Here is an 18,971-nt window from a genome sequence, read left to right on the forward strand (position 1 = left end):
GTGGAGGCTGTGTAAATGGAGCAAGGCTGATTCTGTATAATCCGTCTATCAACAGTGATAAGAGGAGCAGACGAGGGATTTAATGACCTTCACACCTCTCAGGACATTGACTCTCTTTAACACTCAGTGTGACATCCACCTGCCCACCTGTGTCCCAACTTCCCTCCCATTCACCTGGGAAATAGCAGCTAGATCAACCCGTGTTTTAATAGAATACGGGCGTTTATTTGGATTATCTGTGTTCACATAGACCGTTTGTAAAAACTCTTTATACACACCGCCTCCGTTTATATTGACTACCGGTGTTAAGATAAACGACCATGTTCATAAAGACCACCGTGTTCATATAGACTACATGTGTTTATATAGACTACATGTTGTTTATATAGACTACATGTGTTTATATAGACTACATGTGTTTATATAGACTGTACGCACACAAAGATGTTTACTTGTGTGTCAAGGTGTGTGTACATACACGTCCAGGTGTGTGTACATACACATCCAGGTGTGTGTACATACATGCCCAGGTGAGTGTACAAGTATGTCGCGGTGTTTTTTACCTGCATGCCCATGTGTCCCATCAGCGGGTTCCTCTGATCGTTCATCCGTCCTCTGCCTCTGAAGTTCTGCCCGCCAAAGCCCTGGGGGTTGCCTCGGCCGTAGCCACGCCCCCCACCCCTCCCCCAGCCGCCTCCGAAGCGGCCCTCTCTCCGCTGGCGATCCTGCACCTCAAACTCCATCAGGTCCGCCTTGGCCTTCTCCGACAGCTCTGAGAAGAGGAGAACACACCACGTCAGTGGGCCTACCAGAGCTGCGGGAGTCATCAATATGCTCGATCAATATTAACCTAGCCTAGTTCTGTTGCCAATGATAAAACTACCCTGTTGTTCTTTCATCAACATGAGATCAATTCCCCTTTGGGACTGTAACTGTGAAGGCCATACCGAGGGTTTCTGGGATGTTTCTCCTCTTGCTCGCGGCGTCTGCTATCCGCACCACAGTCGCGTCCTTCCTCTCAGACTTGAAGCGCAGACGACCAGACCCTTCGTCATCCTCGTCCTCCTCGTCTGACTCCTCCTTAGTATCTTCTCCCATCTCGTTCTCGCCCTGAAGCACACTTTTAGTTAAAACCTGTCTCCTTTGATGGTGGCCAATACAGTGTCATGCTGATAACACATTTTTAAACAATATCAATGTACGTCATCATAAAAAAAAAATCGATCTAAATACAATATATTCTCATTGTTATTTGTGAATTTTAGATCCAAATCATGAAGAATGTCTTTATTAACATTCACAAGAGCCGACACTATTGTGTCGGCTCTTTACTGGTTCATGCTTATTACTGTATTTATGTTCCATTCTTTTTTGGGGAGGGGAGACAACAATGTAGGCGACAACAAGAAGCATGATGTATATGTACATCTACTGTTCATAATAAATCCATTGTTACTATTATTGGTATTATGCTCCTACCACCTCTTGGTCCAGCAGGTGGGAGCTATCAGCCAGGTCCTCTTCTTCCTGAGACTCCTGCTCCCCGACTCCTCTCTCCTCCTCTTCCGGCTCCTGGAGCCCCTCCTCTTGCGGGGAGCCCTGGTGGTACTGGGCCCCGTCCCCGCCTGGAGATCCCGTCTGGTGGTTGGCTGCATGGTAGTCCTCGTCCTCGTCCTGGTGAACACATCAACATAGCTCTAGAGATCCACCACACCAAGCTCTAGAGATAGACACCACTCTATGCACAGCGCTGCGGGTCGGGAGGAGCACCATGGAAATACTACAACATAATCATTCAGAATTACATTATTTAGACCTACTGAAACACATCCATTCCCCTTGTTTCCCCTTTTCATATTGAATTGGACAGTAATATATACAGTTATGTTAGTTATTATTGAATTGGACAGTGTAATATATACAGTCGTTATAATTAATATTTATTTGTACATTCTTGAATTAGAAGTAGCTGCAGTAATTCAGCCACCAGGTTTTCTATCTATGTATTGTGAAATTATATATATATATATATATATATATATAAAAAACTATAGATAGATACATCTCTTTCAATATAGCTCTTCTGCATTATAAAAAATGTAGGACAGTTTGGACAGCAAGTAAGGGTGAGTTAATCTAAACTAAACCCAAGAGCAGGCAGGGAATGGCAGAGTGGTGGAAACACTAGCTAATACCATGGGGGAGGGGTTTAGGGGACTCCCCACCGCCCCCCAACCCTGGAATTACCATAACAGTAGGAGTGGGCTTCATTAATATTCCTGCCGACATTTGAAATTCAATGAGATGTAGATGTTTGACAAGATGCACAGAAATACAGGGCCAGATAGGAACAGCTCAATAATGGTGGAGATATCCGACTGCCTTTCTATCGTTTACGGCTAAGGTTGTAAGTTCACGCCCTAGTGCCGACAACATCGCAAACAAGAGAGCATTCTGGGAAAACGAATGACTGGCCCGTTTGCGCACTTCAAGATCGCAGCCGAACAACAAGATAAAAGTCACCTGACGAATGCCTCAATGGATGAATGCCTTTTGTAAATATCGGCTATTACTAACAGGGTATCATCCGCAGAGAAACGGCAGTGGTGTTCACCTTGAAGACTGGTGCTGATTGTAATGCGCCCTAATGAGACGTGTCTCTTGCTAAGTAAGGTCAGGGGGTCGAACAGACAACACTGTTCCGTGTAGCGCACCATTAACCTGCAACGCACCAACGCAGCCTCAGCACAGGGGAAAGGTATCCCTCCACCACCACAGCCCTCAGTACAGAGATGTATTCCTCCATCAGGACACACAACAGTACAAGGATAACGTATCCTTTCAATTAGACCCACCTAATTACAAAAATATGATGTTTCCTTTCACCATGAAACATTTCAGTACACGGATGATGTAGCCTCTGCCAAGACACCCACCATAGTCGAAGGAGGACATATCCTTCGACCGAGATAGACCTCGGATACAGATATGATGCATCCCTCCACCAACATACACCACAGCACTAAGATAATGTATCCATCAACCGAGACCGGCCAGATCAGTACAGAAATAATATATACCTCCAACAAGACACACCCTTGGTACAGAGAAAACAGATCCCTACTGGGAGTAAATAGCTGGTGGACAGGTCCGGCCTAGGGCTACAGACCGCTTTAATCCTCTCTGCTCCACTCTTCCACGCCTCGACTCACAATGAATACTGAACAGTGGGGCCAGCCACTACAGAAACCTTGTAAATATAGTAGTTACACCTGTGAATACTTTCCAAGGACCACGAACATGCGGGTGTGGAAATAAACCTGTCAGAACAGTCACCTGGGATGCCCTTAAAGGGAAAAACCAAATGATCCCAGACTGTTAAGCCCTGATGGACCACCCCAAACAAACACAGAAGGCTAACCTCGTTAGCTTGTAGCACTAGCGTCTGTTCAACAACGAATGAAAAAAACACAACATAGTATTCTGTATTCCGTATATCATAGTTACATTAGAATAGAACCGGATCAACTTCATTAAACCCTTTGTGATGGCGGTAGGCTCGGCACTGGTAGCTACTTCCAATCGGCACCCAATTCCTGAATGATCCAATTACATCTCTTCCTGGCCTTCTCCCGCCCTAAAACTCTGTTTTCCCTGTGAATAGCTCCGGTTATTCTGAACACTGCTTCACGTTGCCTTGAATAAAATAGAGCGAGCAAAAACACAGGAGGCTCTGCTTTCTCCCTTAAAACGGATCTCAACAGACCAGGAACAGCACACACACACACACACACACACACACACACACACACACACACACACACACACACACACACACACACACACACACACGTGGAGTCTCTGATAAAAGGCTGCAGGTCGCTCGAGGACATGCTGGGCAGCATAATCTCCTCCTTGGGCCATGTCACCTTTGAAACCACCAGGGGAAGGTCTTTAAACAAGTTGGAGAATATCTTAAAACCATCTGAGGGAGGCCTTTGAAACACATTTCAGTTTCATGGGGGCGGCAAGGGTGTTCCACTGCAAATCGAAAGGTTCTGGGTTTGATTCCCAGTGCCCCTGTCCTACCAGTAGGCATCCTAGAGCAAAATGTGCCGTTACTTCTACCGGCTCCTCATGTAATCTGAATTCACTGTAGGAGGCGTCGGATATAAGTGTTGAATTGGTTTCTGTTGTCATTGTTCTGATTTGTTTTCATGAGGTGTGAAGTCATAGTGTCCCATTGACCTTTAAATCCAAACAGTGTGTCCCTGCGTTGCAGGCAGGCCCAGGGGCTCAGCGACGGATAATACCGCTTCACGCGTCACCTCTCAACAAACATAGGATGGTGGGTGTCGACAGTGCTTAAAAGCTAGACTGCCCATTTCAAAAAGAGATACTTTTTTATTACATGGGAGCTGACATGCATTCACCATACTGGTGTTTATTTCAAGTTTTGTCAAGGATCATGCTTTAAAACGGGCTCCCAGCAGATCTCAGGGAATTTAAACCCCAGATATCACACCCTGGAATCTGTATGCCTCTACAGGCTACACACGCCAGGATCAACACAAACACAGTGCTTTGAGCGTCAACAAGAAGGTCGACGTCTTATCTGGGCACGAGGGAGAGGAAGAGGCAGGCTAATACATCTCTGTCAGGTGCCAGGCCCCATCACACCTGGCTAAATAGACCACAGCGCCCCCTTATCTCCCATCCTCTTAATTCAGACTTAACAGGGGCGCGGTGGCGGTGAAAGGCAAACTCGCATCAATCATTACACCACTGTATGGGGCGCCCCGCCGAAGGTCAATAAACTGTCCGCCTGTGCCAGACGTTATCAGATCCAGTCGAGGGCCCTGATAAAAGCCCCTCACATTAACCCCCGTCGAGTGGCAGCACATCCGCACACAATGAGGGCCCGACACAATGCTGGCCCGAACGGCTCCAAGGTCACAATGGACCCGGGGATGGGGTTGGACCGTCAGCCGATGACTCTCACCAAACAAGCTGTCAACAGCAGCTCTGTCAGCAGGGCAGCAAAATTAGCTGTAGGGACGTGATAATGAAGCTAATCCGCGGCCATCGCAGCGGCACTCCACTCAATACGCTTCAATCCCCCGATGTGACACTATCTCCATCTCCCCGCGCAGAGAGGACAAGAGGAGGGGGACCTGCCCGTGCACGGGCCTCTTGCACGTTGCCTTCACATGCACAGACTATAGGAGGCACGCTGTGTAGGAATGTGCACTGTGTTTATGTGTGATGCGGGGATGTGGTGTGGGCCTGGGTTTATAAAGGTTGCACAAAAATATAGTACCAAACCGGACCGAAAACAGTTACCAAAAAACATGAAACGATACGTCACACCCTAAACAGAAAAAAGAAAGGAGCTTTCAACCTAAAAAGATATAAAATAAAATAAATAAAATGTACTAAATAGTATATATACTAAGGAGGAAAAGAGCTTCTGAACATGCATGCATGTCTTTGCCAACTATAAAAACTGCGAGAGTACAAGCTAAATTATTAGCAGGTGCACATTCTATGTGCACGGTGCCGTATAGGTGTGCACGTGTTGTGTAGGTATGCATGTGGTCTTAAGGTGTGCATGTGTCAGTGCGCATGTGTGCATATTTGTTGTGCAAGTAGTGTGCATGTGGTCTGAAGGTCTGCACGGGTTGTTTAAGGCTGCATGTGATGAATAGGGGTGTACGAGGACCGACCTGGAACTCCCCGTCCAGGGGCTCGGTGATCTGCAGGTCTAGAACTTCGCCCTGGAGGCCGTCGTTCATCTCTGCTCCGTAGTCCACCTGGTCGCCCTGGCTGAACTCATCCACGTACTCCCCCTCTGCGGCCCCCTCCTGGAAGACCTTGCCCCCCAGGTCAACCACGTCATCGGCATAGTCCCCCTGCTCCTGCTGGTTGTAGGTCGTCCCCAGACTGAAGGTAGCGTTTAGACTCACCTGCTGTGCGCTGGAATTTAACAGAAAAAGATGTTTTTTTTGTTATTGTCTTCAGTTCTCAGGCTGGCTCCATTAAACAGCTGATAGAAAACCGGCGGGTTTTGGGTCCGTCACCAACATCATCCTCATACCTTAGGTGTGGAATGTCCTCGTCATCACTTTGTAGAAGGTCGTCATTCAGTTCCTCGTCAGATGCCTCAGAGGCATTCTAGGTGGAGAGGAAGACAAAATATTTATATTTAAAATGAGTTGACAGCTGACAGGGAATAAAAGACTGTTTCATTCCCTAATAGAGTCAAAGTGAAATGGTAGAAGAAAACGTGAGAGAGAAAGTTAAAAAACCCACAGGAGCGAAAGAGAAAGGGGTCTGGCTTTATTCCCATGTGGCGAGGACGATCTGGAGAGGTTAAAAGCCACTTCCAGTTGGTCCACTGCACTTCCTCCTGGTTCACAGCTATACCCCCCCTCCTGCTGGGAGGACAGCTGTCTGTCCTTTTCCTCAGATTATGATGATGATGATGATGATGAAAAGGCCAAAACACCTGACTTGCAACCCCATGAGGTCTGTAGCTTTACTCCTAGGTCACTGATACAAGGTGTTTTAAAATAACTCTAATTTGAATGTTATACGTCACTGATGGCCATACCATAGCCATCCATCGGTCAGTGAAATGCTCTGAAAGAATATTTGTTCTTCTCCAATTTGTTAACTGAGCCTGCTTCTATATGAGGCAATTTATATTTTTGGGCTAGTTTCTGACCAATCAGGGAATGGCCTCCTTGATTGTTTTGGGGAATCCATCTTAACCGCCACAGGTGCATGAAATACAACACTACTAAATGGTGGAGAAATGCAGGGAGGGAGCAGATGTTTTTTGGGATGTTGATTTTCAAAATCTTTCTATGTTCTGCTACGTCTCTCTTTACTGCTCTGATCGTACCTACACCACCTTTAACCCAACATCTCTATTTAGCTTTATTTCCTGTCTGGCAAAAATCACCTTTTGCACTCCGAGCCATCTCTGGAAAAAAGATCTCTCCCATGTGCTACGTCTCAAGGTTTCTTACCATATCCTTCTGAGGCTTTGGGGTCAACAGTTGTGCTCTAGCACCTAGCCTGTGAAGCCTATGAGAGTGTAAATGTGATAGACAACTGCTTCAGAGGAGGAGGCGGGTTCTTACCTTTTTGGCAGAAAGCCAGTCTTCCTCCAGCAGGTCTTCTTCCAGGTCACTATGGAAGCAGAGCAGACCGTGTGTTTATAGAGCTTCTACTCAGCACCAGCTGGGAGACCATCAGACCATGCAAGATAATATGATACTACTTCATTATTCCAGCCAGAAAATAACGGTGTCACAGCAGAAAGTACAGGACAACAAATTATTAAACTAAAACGACCAACAATATATGGTAGAAATAATGTAATGTACGAATGATGTAGGATTGATCTATCAACCTCATATCAACTCCCATGATGGACTGTACCAGCTGATAGGCCGAGTTATCTATCCATCATACAGCTCGGCTGACACGTATTGCCCCTTATAGCCCCTATTACACAAGTGATAGGGCTTCCTAATAAGGAAATGCCTTTAGAATTGTATATTCTCTATCTCATGCCTTATGCAACATGGGTGCACATTTTGTGTAGAAGTCCTTGGACTTGTGCTGTACCATCTGCTAGAACCATATGTCCTTTACTGTCGGGTCATAACACAGTTCATCCCACGTTCTGTCAGGTTTAAAACACGTTTGGTTTTATGAAGAATACACATGCTAAATCATAATAAAAGGAGGCATCTGGCTTCCTGACTATTAGCTCCATAGATTCTCTGACCGCTATTTGGAATCGACTTATATGCTGGATGTTTATAAAATAAAAGTCCCTTGGGGTAAGACTACATGTCTGGTTTGTTGGATTGCAGTGTCCTGTGATTTAGCTGATCTGGAAGCCCACACAACACTGCCGTTGGCGTCGCAGCATTGGAGTTCAACGGGTCATGAATTAGTGAAATCTGAGCGCGAAATGAAGAGGAGTAACCTCACAGCCGGTTCTCTGCTGCCTGTTGGCATACAACCAAATTTTCAAAGTTCCATCCCAACACTTTGATGACCCGGTCAAGTGTAGATAACTTTTTTCTTTCCTGAGTGAAATCTCATGAAACACATGCAACTTTTATTGGCGTAATTTTAAAAAGATACAGCCGTTTCCAAAGATTGGGTTGAGAGGAGTTTGGAAAACTTATTCTAAACTACTATTTGACTACTGGCCTGGAGCTCGGTCCAAGAAGAGAGGAATCTCTTGAACTGCACCACACTGGACTCATTTCACACATTGATGCACATCAGGTCAGGGAAAGTATACTACAAATATTTTGAGGATATAATGAGGACAAAGGTGGTTGTTTCATCAGATGAAATACCTCAACAGAACAACAAACGTTGAAGATAAGCATTAATCAAATGGTTAATTATTGATTTAATAACGGGAGTCTAAAACTAAGGAGTTTTTTTATGACAGACAATTAACTGTAAGCCACAGTGTTAAACTAGTTGTCAAAACAATCACAGCATACCTGAATACACCAAACATCACAACATCCAGTCTAGTCGATGTTGATCCAACCCTTATAGCATAACACACCTCTAATACTCATCCCTAAATTGCAAACATTTATATAAACAATATTAAGCTCAAATAATTTGAATCCATCACATACCAAAATAAATCAAAGACCACAAAATTCTATAAGACAATGAATTAACACCGATACTGGAAATTAGACATCTTGGTCGACTGAAATGAGTCCAATTCTACAACCGATCGATTGGTCGATCTTGGAAGTAAATACTAAAAACATATGAATGTTATCTCAAGATTAACTTAATCGACCACGGGGGACTCAAATCTACCCGCTAGCCCAGAGGTCTTCAACAGGGGGTCCGCAGAGGTACTGCAGGCGGGTCGCGAAGTTTTGGTTGATTAGACAATTTTTTTATATATTCCCCCCGCAATTTTTTCCACAAATAGAAATGTCTTTAAATACACATTAACATGAATCCAACACACTAGCCGCGTTTACATGGACACTTTTGGTCCGATTTCTAATCGGAATAGATCTATTCCTATCATGCGATGCAAATGGCATTTACAAAAGTGGTAAGCGTACGTTCGTATTTCTCTCGCGCACACCTGACACATCAGGACTGGCTGCGACAATTTTATGTATTTGATTTTAATGAAAGACCAGCAGGAGAGAGCTTTTCTCTGCCTGATCCTTCAATTAAGAAGAAGGACAGCACAGCGACTCGTCCGGTCTTTATATCTACCCCCTCCTCCGCCGCAAACAATACTTATTTGGATGAGAGTGCGCAGCCAAGACCGTTGGGAGAGAGAGAGTGCTGTTATGTAAGGGATAATGTACAGAACGCCGGCCATTATCGGGAAAATAAGCTATCAGCAGAGAAATAGTCCACCAAAGACGTTGAAGTCGCTTAGCAACCGGACACGCTGGGGTTGATAAGTTACCAGACTATTGCGGAGTGATAAGAAAGACCCTTACAAACATCACTAATTTTCCTTTCATTACATTTATGTTTTAAAAATGTCTATTTGAATAGCTTTTATGCATGATTACATGCAATTGACAGACATTGTTGATCTTGGCAGGTATCAGTTTATTATGTTATGTTATGTTTATGAGTGGCATGGCCACCCTACTCACTGTACCTTGCACATGTTTAAAATAAAAACATGAATATATGAACCTGTGTATAATTTGAATATCTTGGTATTGAATGCAAAATAACAAGGTACATTTATACATGGCACTATAGGACCAGTTTAATATAAAACACAATTTTATAAGTAGGGGGTCCCTGCTCCATCTCTCCATCAGTTTGGGGGTCCTTGGCCTGGAAAACGTTGAAGACCCCTGCGCTAGCCTAAATATCACAAAAATGCTTTTGGGAGATAGTCAGTGGGTTTCAGATCAGTGCTTGGTCCGAATCAGACTCAGATACGGCAAAGCTTCAATGTAAAGCAGGTCACACCAGACGTGCCACAGAGCACCATGTCGGGCAGCCTCGCGTAGTAGGTAGACAACACGCGATTTTAGGTGGTTTTCTGTGTGTAAAATAATAGATGGTGCAGCTGAACTTGATATGGTAAGCATCGCAGAGATTAAAAAAAATAACTCTCCCAGCGCCCTTAGATTAAGACGTCTGTATACATTTTTTGTGTCCCCTAAAAAATGTTTTTAGATGTAAAGGTTATAAACGTATACAATTTTTCAAGATCAACCAAAAGTCCAAATAAACCAAAATGTAGTGCACATGATCTAGGGACATGCCTTACTCAGAGTAACTATTGGAATTTTGAAAAAAATTGAAATGGCTGTTTTATGCGCAAAAGCGATATCCATATATTATGCAAAGTAGACGCCATTGTTCAATCAATCACAAGTTCGCTTCATAGAATCCCAAGGATTTATAACTTGGCACAGCAAGGACATCTCCCTTAGATAATGTCAAAAGTTTTGTAATTATAGCTCAAAAAATGTAGTCACAGGGTGACTACATTTCAAATTAGCACTGTTGCATGTGCTCACCAAACTATTTTTTATGATGGAAGACAGGGGTAAAAGTTGGTACACGTATAGACAGCGCATCAGCAGGTCTCCAAACATTAAAAGGTACTGCTTTGGCGACAGGGGGGTGCCATAACTTGCAATCAAACAAAAAACACCAGCATCATTGTTCAATCAATCAAAGGTCCACTTCAAAGCGTACCAGGGACTAGAAACTAGAGGTGTACGGTATAAACGGTATAGACTAGTGTTGCACAATACCAAAATTTTGACTTCGATACATTTACATTTAGGGCATTTAGCAGACGCTTTTATCCAAAGCGACTTACAATAAGTGCATTTGCTACAATAAGTACATTTGTCATAAGAAGTGAAACAATATATCGCTGTCGGTACAGTAAAGATGTTCATAGAACCAAGTGCAAGTATTACAATCGCTAGGCTAACCCATTCCCCATGTAAAGCAATGATAGCAGCTACTGTAGATGCTACACAATTAAATTCCTTGAATAAGTGCAATGTACAAGTTCCAGGACGTACAACATTCAATGGTGGCTGTGCATTGGTGTCTATGCAGAGTCGAGGTGAACTCTGAACAGGTGAGTTTTGAGTCTTTTGCAGAAGCTGGTGAGTGACTCTGCGATCCTGACATCGGTAGGGAGCTCGTTCCATCACTGAGGTCCCAAAACAGAGAAAAGTTGTGACTTCGCTGATCGACCTTTGCTTGCTCCTAGCGATGGCGGTACCAGACGTCCAGCTGAGGTAGTTGAGCGGAGGGATCGAGCTGGGGTGTGTGGCTTTACTAATGCTAATGCGATACGATACCTGCCCGAAAATACCTTGGTACTCGATACTGAACCGATACCACGGTGAAAATCTAAAATATCTGGAAAAGAGATGATTAAGGGTCCAGCTCGGTCTCACTATGGTTTAACTTTCAGCAGCTTGGACCTTTCCTTCTTTTGGAGCAAATTACCTTAATGAATTAATTCTACAGAGAAAGTACAGGCATAATCTCTTCTGTTTGTTAACATAATTGCTTTTGCTTAACAAGCCACTTTTCTGTACAACATAAACCTTTGGACAGTGAACACATTTATGACTGACTTACACATACAATTTAACTATTTTCTCCTCTTTATTAAAAACAAAACATGCCACTACATGGTACATTCCATTACACTATGGTGGACAAACGTCAGTCTGACAACAGTGAAGTATTTAAACTTTAACACTCAGAATAAATATACTTGCTACCAAAAATGTTTTAACAAATATAAAATGATTGCTTTCCACCTGCTGAGCTAAAATAAAATGATTGTCCGTCTGTACTTTTATGCACACCGAACTAGACCGCTGTAAAGGAAAGTGGATTTTTTGCCTGATTCACGTCTATCTTATCACTCCGCAAGTTATCCGGTAACTTATCAACCCCAGTGTGTCCAGTTGCTAAGCAACGTCAACGTCTTCGGCTGACTATTTCTCTGCTGATCAACACTACGAATGGTAATTGTAAAAATACATTGTGAAGATATTGTTTCATTTTGGCAAGGAGCCGTGTAATAAACGGAATAATGTATAGAATGTTGCAGGTCTTTAACGAAAATAATACAGTTCAGGGCAAGACACCTCCGCTTCGCGTCGTGGTCCGGTTCGCCCTATCTGGGCTTATTTTTCCGATAATGACCGGCGTTCTGTACAACATCATCCCTTACATATTTCATACAAGTCCAGACCAACATATCGGTTGTGCGCGAGATACATACGGACGTACGCTTACCACTTTTGTAAATGTACACACAGTACATTCGGATTGCATGATAGGAATAGATCTATTCCCATTAGAAATCGAATCGGATCAGAAGTGTCCATGCAAACGTGGCTACTGTCGCTATGCCTCGAAAAAAGGTTGCCTAATAAGCTACACCACATTCGTTTCATATTTTTCGTCCACAAGCCGAGGAATGACAGCAAGTGCTTCCGAACCTGTCGCCATCTCGTTGCGTCTCGCTCTCACTCACTCAGTGAGCTGCCTGCTGCTGCGGTGGCTGAGGGCGAGCTGAGGGCCACGCCCACTGACTAGCCTCTGGTGCGAGGAGAGTTGGAGCGGCTCGCTGCACGGACACAGAACGTTATTTTAATAAAAGTATTGATGCTAAAAAATTTGGGAATCGTATCGTTTTTTGCGTGAGGGTATCATGATACCTTTCTAGTATCGGTATACCGTGCAACACTAGTATAGACCGTAAACCGGTGTGAATTTGCGCTACGGTAAGGATTTTGACGTTACAGTGAGACCGGTGTGACCGGTAGACAGTGTTGTGTGTAACGCATTACAAAGTAATTAACAAGTTAATACAGTAACGTAACTACTTTTTCATGTAAAAAGTAAAGTTACCCGCAACTACTGAAAATACGGTAACAAAAAGTAGTTCCTTTTTCAATTCGGAGCAACGTTACTTTTCCCAGGGACAGATTTGACAGCGATACTGCCTTCTCAGGCAGTATGCTATTACGCGAGCACGCAGACGCGCAGCAAGCGCGCCTGATTGCTTGCGCAATAGTCCCTTCACAAGCTCTCATTCCACACCGTACGAGACAGACGCTGGCAGCGTGAAGCTGTCTCTGCATCTCTTCCACAGACATCGCTTCCGCAGGCATTTTCCAAAGCCAGTCCTTATGGCCAAAAAAGCCAGCGGTGGAACGAGATAACAAACGGCATCACTGTTTACCTGTGTACGGACATGGTTCCCTTTCAAAATGTCGATAGAAAGGACGTTAAAGTGATGGCCAAAGCACTCAATCCCAGGTACGCGTTACCTGGGATATACCGTGATATACATTTTAGTCCATACCGTACAGCCCTACTAGAAACTTGGAATGTTTGCTCCTCAGCCTTGGTAGCAATAGCATGTTAGCATGCTCAAGGAATACTGCGCACACGATGATAGGGCTCACACAACCAGGCGAACCACCTTCAGAAAATGCACATTCAGCGAAATGTCTAGTTAATAAATAATGTTACTCGAGTCCTTACACAATGTAGCCTTTCACTAAAACATTTAATACATCAGTATGCATTAGTCCCTTATGAAAAAAGCAGCAGCGTTTGTACGACAAATGAAAATTGTCAAATAACTACATGTCGATGAACCAACCGACAGCTTGACAGCCCTAGAATTTAGGAACAATCCACTAAAACCACGTTTCCACCAAAATCACCAAGATCTTTTAGCCCCAGGAACTACATTTCATGGGACGAAAAGGTTTCCTTGAGCCCCTTGTTGTCTGTGTTTCCACCACGGTCTAAAGACCAGTGAAGGGCAGTTTAAAATCAGAGACATAACAAAAAGATATATGACAAATTTAAGAAATATTGTGAGCAAAATCTGACCACCAAAATCACATCACCTATCAGTTACAATGCAATTGTAAGTGATTCAAACCCTTAAACTCATAGCAATTGAATAATAGGGTTTGCTCTGTACTTTCATCGAGATATCCTATGTATTTTTATCATTAAATGAGACATATAAGACATATATAATAAGACACCACAACCCACACACTTCTAATGAACATCACAAATTGCATCAAGCATCCTGTACCTGTCCAGGTCGTCGTCCTCCCCTCTCCTGCGGCGAGACCTCTCTGCACCAGGCTTTTGATACTGCAGGTCCTCACCTGCAGAACAAACAAGGTAAATACAGGCTGAATATCATGGGACATATTACACAGGTGTTAAACATTGACATGCATGTGTACTGCTGACAAGTAAATTAAAACAATGGTTGTCTCGTCTTTCCCAATTAGCAGGTCGTGTGTATGACATGCAATCTTTACGATTGAAGATGAAACCAAAAGACAACAGGGTTCATCTTTTAGGTGATAGGTTCTTACTTGATTGATTAAATTGACCAATCAGAGCAAACATTGATTAGGCGTTCCACTCAAATGAGAGGCATACAGCAATAACTCCCTTGTCTTGATTGCAAGGATTTAGTGAGTTAATATAGCTGGTTGAATCTAAATAGATGACATCGTTAACCATGGCTCATTGGAATCGGTCAGACAAAATCGAATTCAGTCTCAAGTTCAAGCTGAAATATATTATGCAACATGGATATAGTGGACCTGGTCAAGGTGTTCATTTGTGAATATTTTACATTTCATGGGACCCGGCACAACCAAGGTAGGAGGTTAACCAACATTACACCTTCATATTAAGTGTTATAACGGGGACCCCTGACCACAACAGGTAGGAGATAACTATGCCTTCATGTTTGGCATGACATCAGGGACCCAAAAACAAGGTTACTTAGGTCTTCACATTAAATATTACATGAGGGACGGCAACACCACCAGGTAGATGATTTAATATGCCTTCTGATTTTGTTTCACATGAGGGGCACCGATACCACCAGTTAGGAAGTTAACTACGCCTTCATGTATAGGATATCATCGGCTGCCCCGACAGCACCAGGTAGGAAGTTAACTACGCCTTCATGTGTAGGATATCATCAGGGGCCCCGACAGCACCAGGTAGGAAGTTAACTACACCTTCATGTGTAGGATATCATCAGGGGCCCCGACAGCACCAGCTAGAAGGTTAACTACGCCTTCATATTTAATAATACTTCAGGGGCCGAAACTACCATGCTGCAGGTTGACTAAACTTACGCCTTCATGTTTACCATTACATCAAGGCCCCGACACCACCAGGTGGGTTAACTACGCCTTCATATTTACTATTTTATCAGGGGCCGAAACCAACAAGTAGGATGTTAACCACGCCTTCATAGTCCGACACAAATGTATATAGGTCGTTTAAGTTGACCGTGTCAATCAATATTATATAACACACGAATACCGAGCTGAAGCAGCGGCGGCAACCTAGCATGCTAATGCTAGCTGATACTGGATGCGGAAAGGCTCCTACAGCTCTCACGCGGACCATTCTGCTCGTATACTCGACAGTAATGATGAATGTATCTTTCCCACTCGGTTAAGAAACATAAATATACGTATGAGTGGAAGTGAGGTTGTTTTTCTCCTCGCGATCTGTGTACAACAAAGCCTGGAATATCGCGCGAGCTTAGCAGTGCTAGCGAGCCTTCATGAATGATTCATTGAAGTCATAAAAACAACTGTACATACCTTGGCCGTTGGAAGCCATGGCGTGAGACGCGGTCCAAACAGTTGTCCTATTTGTAAAACTAAAAATGCATTAATTTGTAGTGTTTGGACTTGGAAGTGAATGAGAAAGCGAAGCTAATTGTTTAGCAGCAGCGATGCTAACCTCAACCTGCTGCAGGCTCTGCACTCTGGTGCATTGTGGGTAAGAATATCGCAGCTTCTGATGCTGTGCTGCGGTGACAACACGGGTCATAGATAATAACCGTCACCATAAATAGTATGAATAAGAATAATAAAATACTAATGATGAAAATTATAAACAATAAAATTATACTAAATATATAAGGTGCATAAAGTTGTTCAGGTTAAACAAATGATTACAATAACAAGTTGAAGTTCAGGGTACATGGTGACAGTGTAATGTGTAATATAGAAGTTATTTTATGTTTCAAATAGTTTAACATATAATTGTACTGCTTTGTATTGAAAGTGATTTGTAATTTGGCAGGCCAACAACGACCTGGTAATATTTGTATCTCTAACAGATAAGATCTTATTTGAAAATGTAGGCTTAACTTTAATACATTACCTTATGGTTATCCTCAACCATTATTATTGGTATGTGCTAATTTGTCTGTTTAAAATACTTACTCTAACAGTAGGCCTTTTTTTGTTATTATTATTTTTGTAAATAAGTGAATATTACTATATATTTTGTCGGCGTGAATTCCTTCCAAGATCAATAAACTATTATATGAATTATGAAAATTATACATCTGTAAAATGTAAACATATAAGACAAAATCAAATCAATTTAAAGATAAACATTTGATCCCACTGTGGAGTGGCAGGTCTATGGTGTAGAAAGATGAGAGTTGAACATGATGAAGTGAGTTGTATATGAGTCAATATGATATATGTTGATAAACAGAGTGTAAATACCAGTGGTGGTACTCTGTATATCAACGTGGCAGCGCATATGTTGCAAACCAACTATAGTTGTAGTTCTGTGTGGCTCCAGTCTGTCCTTGTTTCTTAATGCTGTGGGCTTGGTTGTGTGTGCTGTGCGTCAAAGATGAAATATGAATGTTTACTACTGTGATATAGGCCAGATATAAATTATGTACTGCATAGTCCAGACCCAAAAGTCTGCAGCATATTCCTTCCTATTTGGGCTGGTTGCACAGTTAATGAGATTGTAACTCCAGTACCTGTGTGTGGGTTACAGTAAGAGAAGCCAAGGTTAATTTAATTTACTTTCCTGCTCTTGTCAAGCTCACGTCCAATTGCCCCCCGCCTAAGAGTAACTGACACTCTTGTTGAAATTCAAAATGGTGGTTAATCTTTTTTCAAGGCAATCCTTTGAATTTCCTTTCCCCTGTAAGGTCAAATCCTTTTTTTAATCTGGTGGTGACTTTGTGGTCCGTGTCGGTGCTTAAGTCTGGGAGTAGCCGCGTTGCAGTCAGACTCAGGAGCGGGGCTCCAACGCCTTTCAGACACACAGATTCTTCCAAGGCTGACAAATGTCAACAAAGAGGCCGGAAGACGCGGCACAGCGGTGTGCAGTGGACTGGAGCGTCATTATGGGCCCCGCTGCGAGGCAGAAGAACAAGGTCAATATCTGAGAGCCCGGCCAGGGAGGGGCTTTTGATTTGTGAAAGCGTAAGGGGACTTTGTGGCTGAGAGAGCGTCTGTGAATTCTAATGAACTGGGGGGATTGTACAGATCAAATCTAAAACTGTTCAATATTTTTACTTTTCAGATGTAAAACGATGCAAAGTCGAATGAGAAATTATGTTAGAAATTGTTTGAATAGTTTTGCATGCTGGAAGACTATTATTCTATCATTGCCAATGTCAATGCCAGCCGCAAGATTTTAAATTATGATTTCTCACTTAAAATGTTATTAAAATATGTAATTTTGTTCTATTTTCTATGTACGGAGTGTAGTTTGTTGAGATGAAACACTTCACATTTTAACATGGGAGATCACTGTATTATTTATTCAGTAAACAACATACATTAACCAGAGGACTCTGGGCTAAATAAAGCATTCTATGCCAGAAACAGGCCAGACACAGGACAATTAGGGTAAAATAAATCTAACTAGGGCCGTAGAGGGCCAAACAGACATTTGTAAGATAAACTTTGATGACTATTTATGTTTGTTTTCCAAATGCCTCTTGCTCAAGGATGCCTAGGTAGACTGCAGACATTCGGGTTGAACCCATTCCACCTTGGGAGTTCTCTTCCTGGGAACCTCTAGATTTCTCCCCCCATTGGATGATGAAAATCCAGCAGTTATAATCTAGTGTGGGGCTGATTCGGCCTGTCCCCAGTTCACTCTTTTCCATAACAATGTAAATAAGGTTGAAGGACAGAGAGAGTTTTAATATGAAGCCAGGTCTTAACAGAGCATGGATAGATATTTTAAGTATTTTAATGCTATCTAGGACTTGTGCTGACGACCCCCCAAAAAAACCCAAATATACTATTTTTCCCCCCAATTGATAATGAACCTATTTCAGCTCCAAACAGTAAAATGGTAAGGAGAAACAGAACAGAATAGCATGCAGGCATACAATTATATATTTTCAATACCAAACTAATATCAGTGAACTCAAGAAATAATTTTGACTAGTTGATGTCATTCCTGGGTATTTTAGGTGAAATGTCAACCTTTAGAAAGAGAAGGTTTCGATAAAAAAACTTGTACAAGCTAATTACTAATGGGGTAGACTATTTTGAAGTAAATCAAGATGTGTTAGATATATTTGCATCATTTGCATCCTTCTTAAATGTTTTGTATTGTTTTATATATATATATATATATATATATATATATATATATATATATATATATATATATATATATATATATATATATATATATGTGTGTATATATGTGTGTGTGTGTGTGTGTGTGTGTGTGTACTGTGTGCTGTCTTTGTAAAATAATAATATGCACATCGACTGAAGGTTAAGCGATAGTTTAGGGTTAATAATGCAATGACTCCTCATTTTCTTCTTGATCCAGCCGGTGACCCACAACTGTCTGTATCAACTATTTTTTAGTCGCATCTGCGTCAGCAACTAGGCGGGATGTTATCAAAACGGCACAGTTCATTGGATGTTTGATTCTTACTCGCGAGGTGATTGGCGAGGCGGATGTCACTCAGGAACGTTTGGCTTCCCGCGCCATTCAACGTGCACACGCAATTCAGCTAGGCACGTCCCCGCCAGGAGACTGTCTGGACTCTGTCTGAAACTGATAAAACACAA

The 18,971-nt window shown here is 42.6% G+C and overlaps 1 protein-coding gene across 5 annotated transcripts in view; it reads right to left on the bottom strand.

Moving 5' to 3' along the window:
- The window catches only part of rbm33a (RNA binding motif protein 33a), a 31,750-nt gene extending 15,877 nt beyond the window's left edge, over positions 1–15,873 (bottom strand). For 4 of the 5 annotated variants that reach the window (XR_013812580.1, XR_013812581.1, XM_079754715.1 and 1 more), the window contains exons 1-8: positions 15,711–15,873; positions 14,162–14,237; positions 7,149–7,197; positions 6,098–6,174; positions 5,727–5,976; positions 1,480–1,674; positions 948–1,110; positions 564–772 (exon numbers count right to left, since the gene is read on the bottom strand). Coding sequence is in view for 3 of the 5 variants with exons in the window: in XM_079754715.1 (XP_079610841.1) it covers positions 564–772; positions 948–1,110; positions 1,480–1,674; positions 5,727–5,976; positions 6,098–6,174; positions 7,149–7,197; positions 14,162–14,237; positions 15,711–15,729 (1,038 nt within the window). In the remaining 2 variants the exon portion in view is untranslated. The remainder of the gene's footprint in view (positions 1–563; positions 773–947; positions 1,111–1,479; positions 1,675–5,726; positions 5,977–6,097; positions 6,175–7,148; positions 7,198–14,161; positions 14,238–15,710) is intronic. The other variant, XM_079754714.1, reaches the window with a different exon arrangement.
- Positions 15,874–18,971: the final 3,098 nt, after the last annotated feature.

The sequence above is a fragment of the Pollachius pollachius genome (assembly GCF_949987615.1).
Source record: "Pollachius pollachius genome assembly, chromosome: 17".
Taxonomy (NCBI): Eukaryota; Metazoa; Chordata; class Actinopteri; order Gadiformes; family Gadidae; genus Pollachius; species Pollachius pollachius.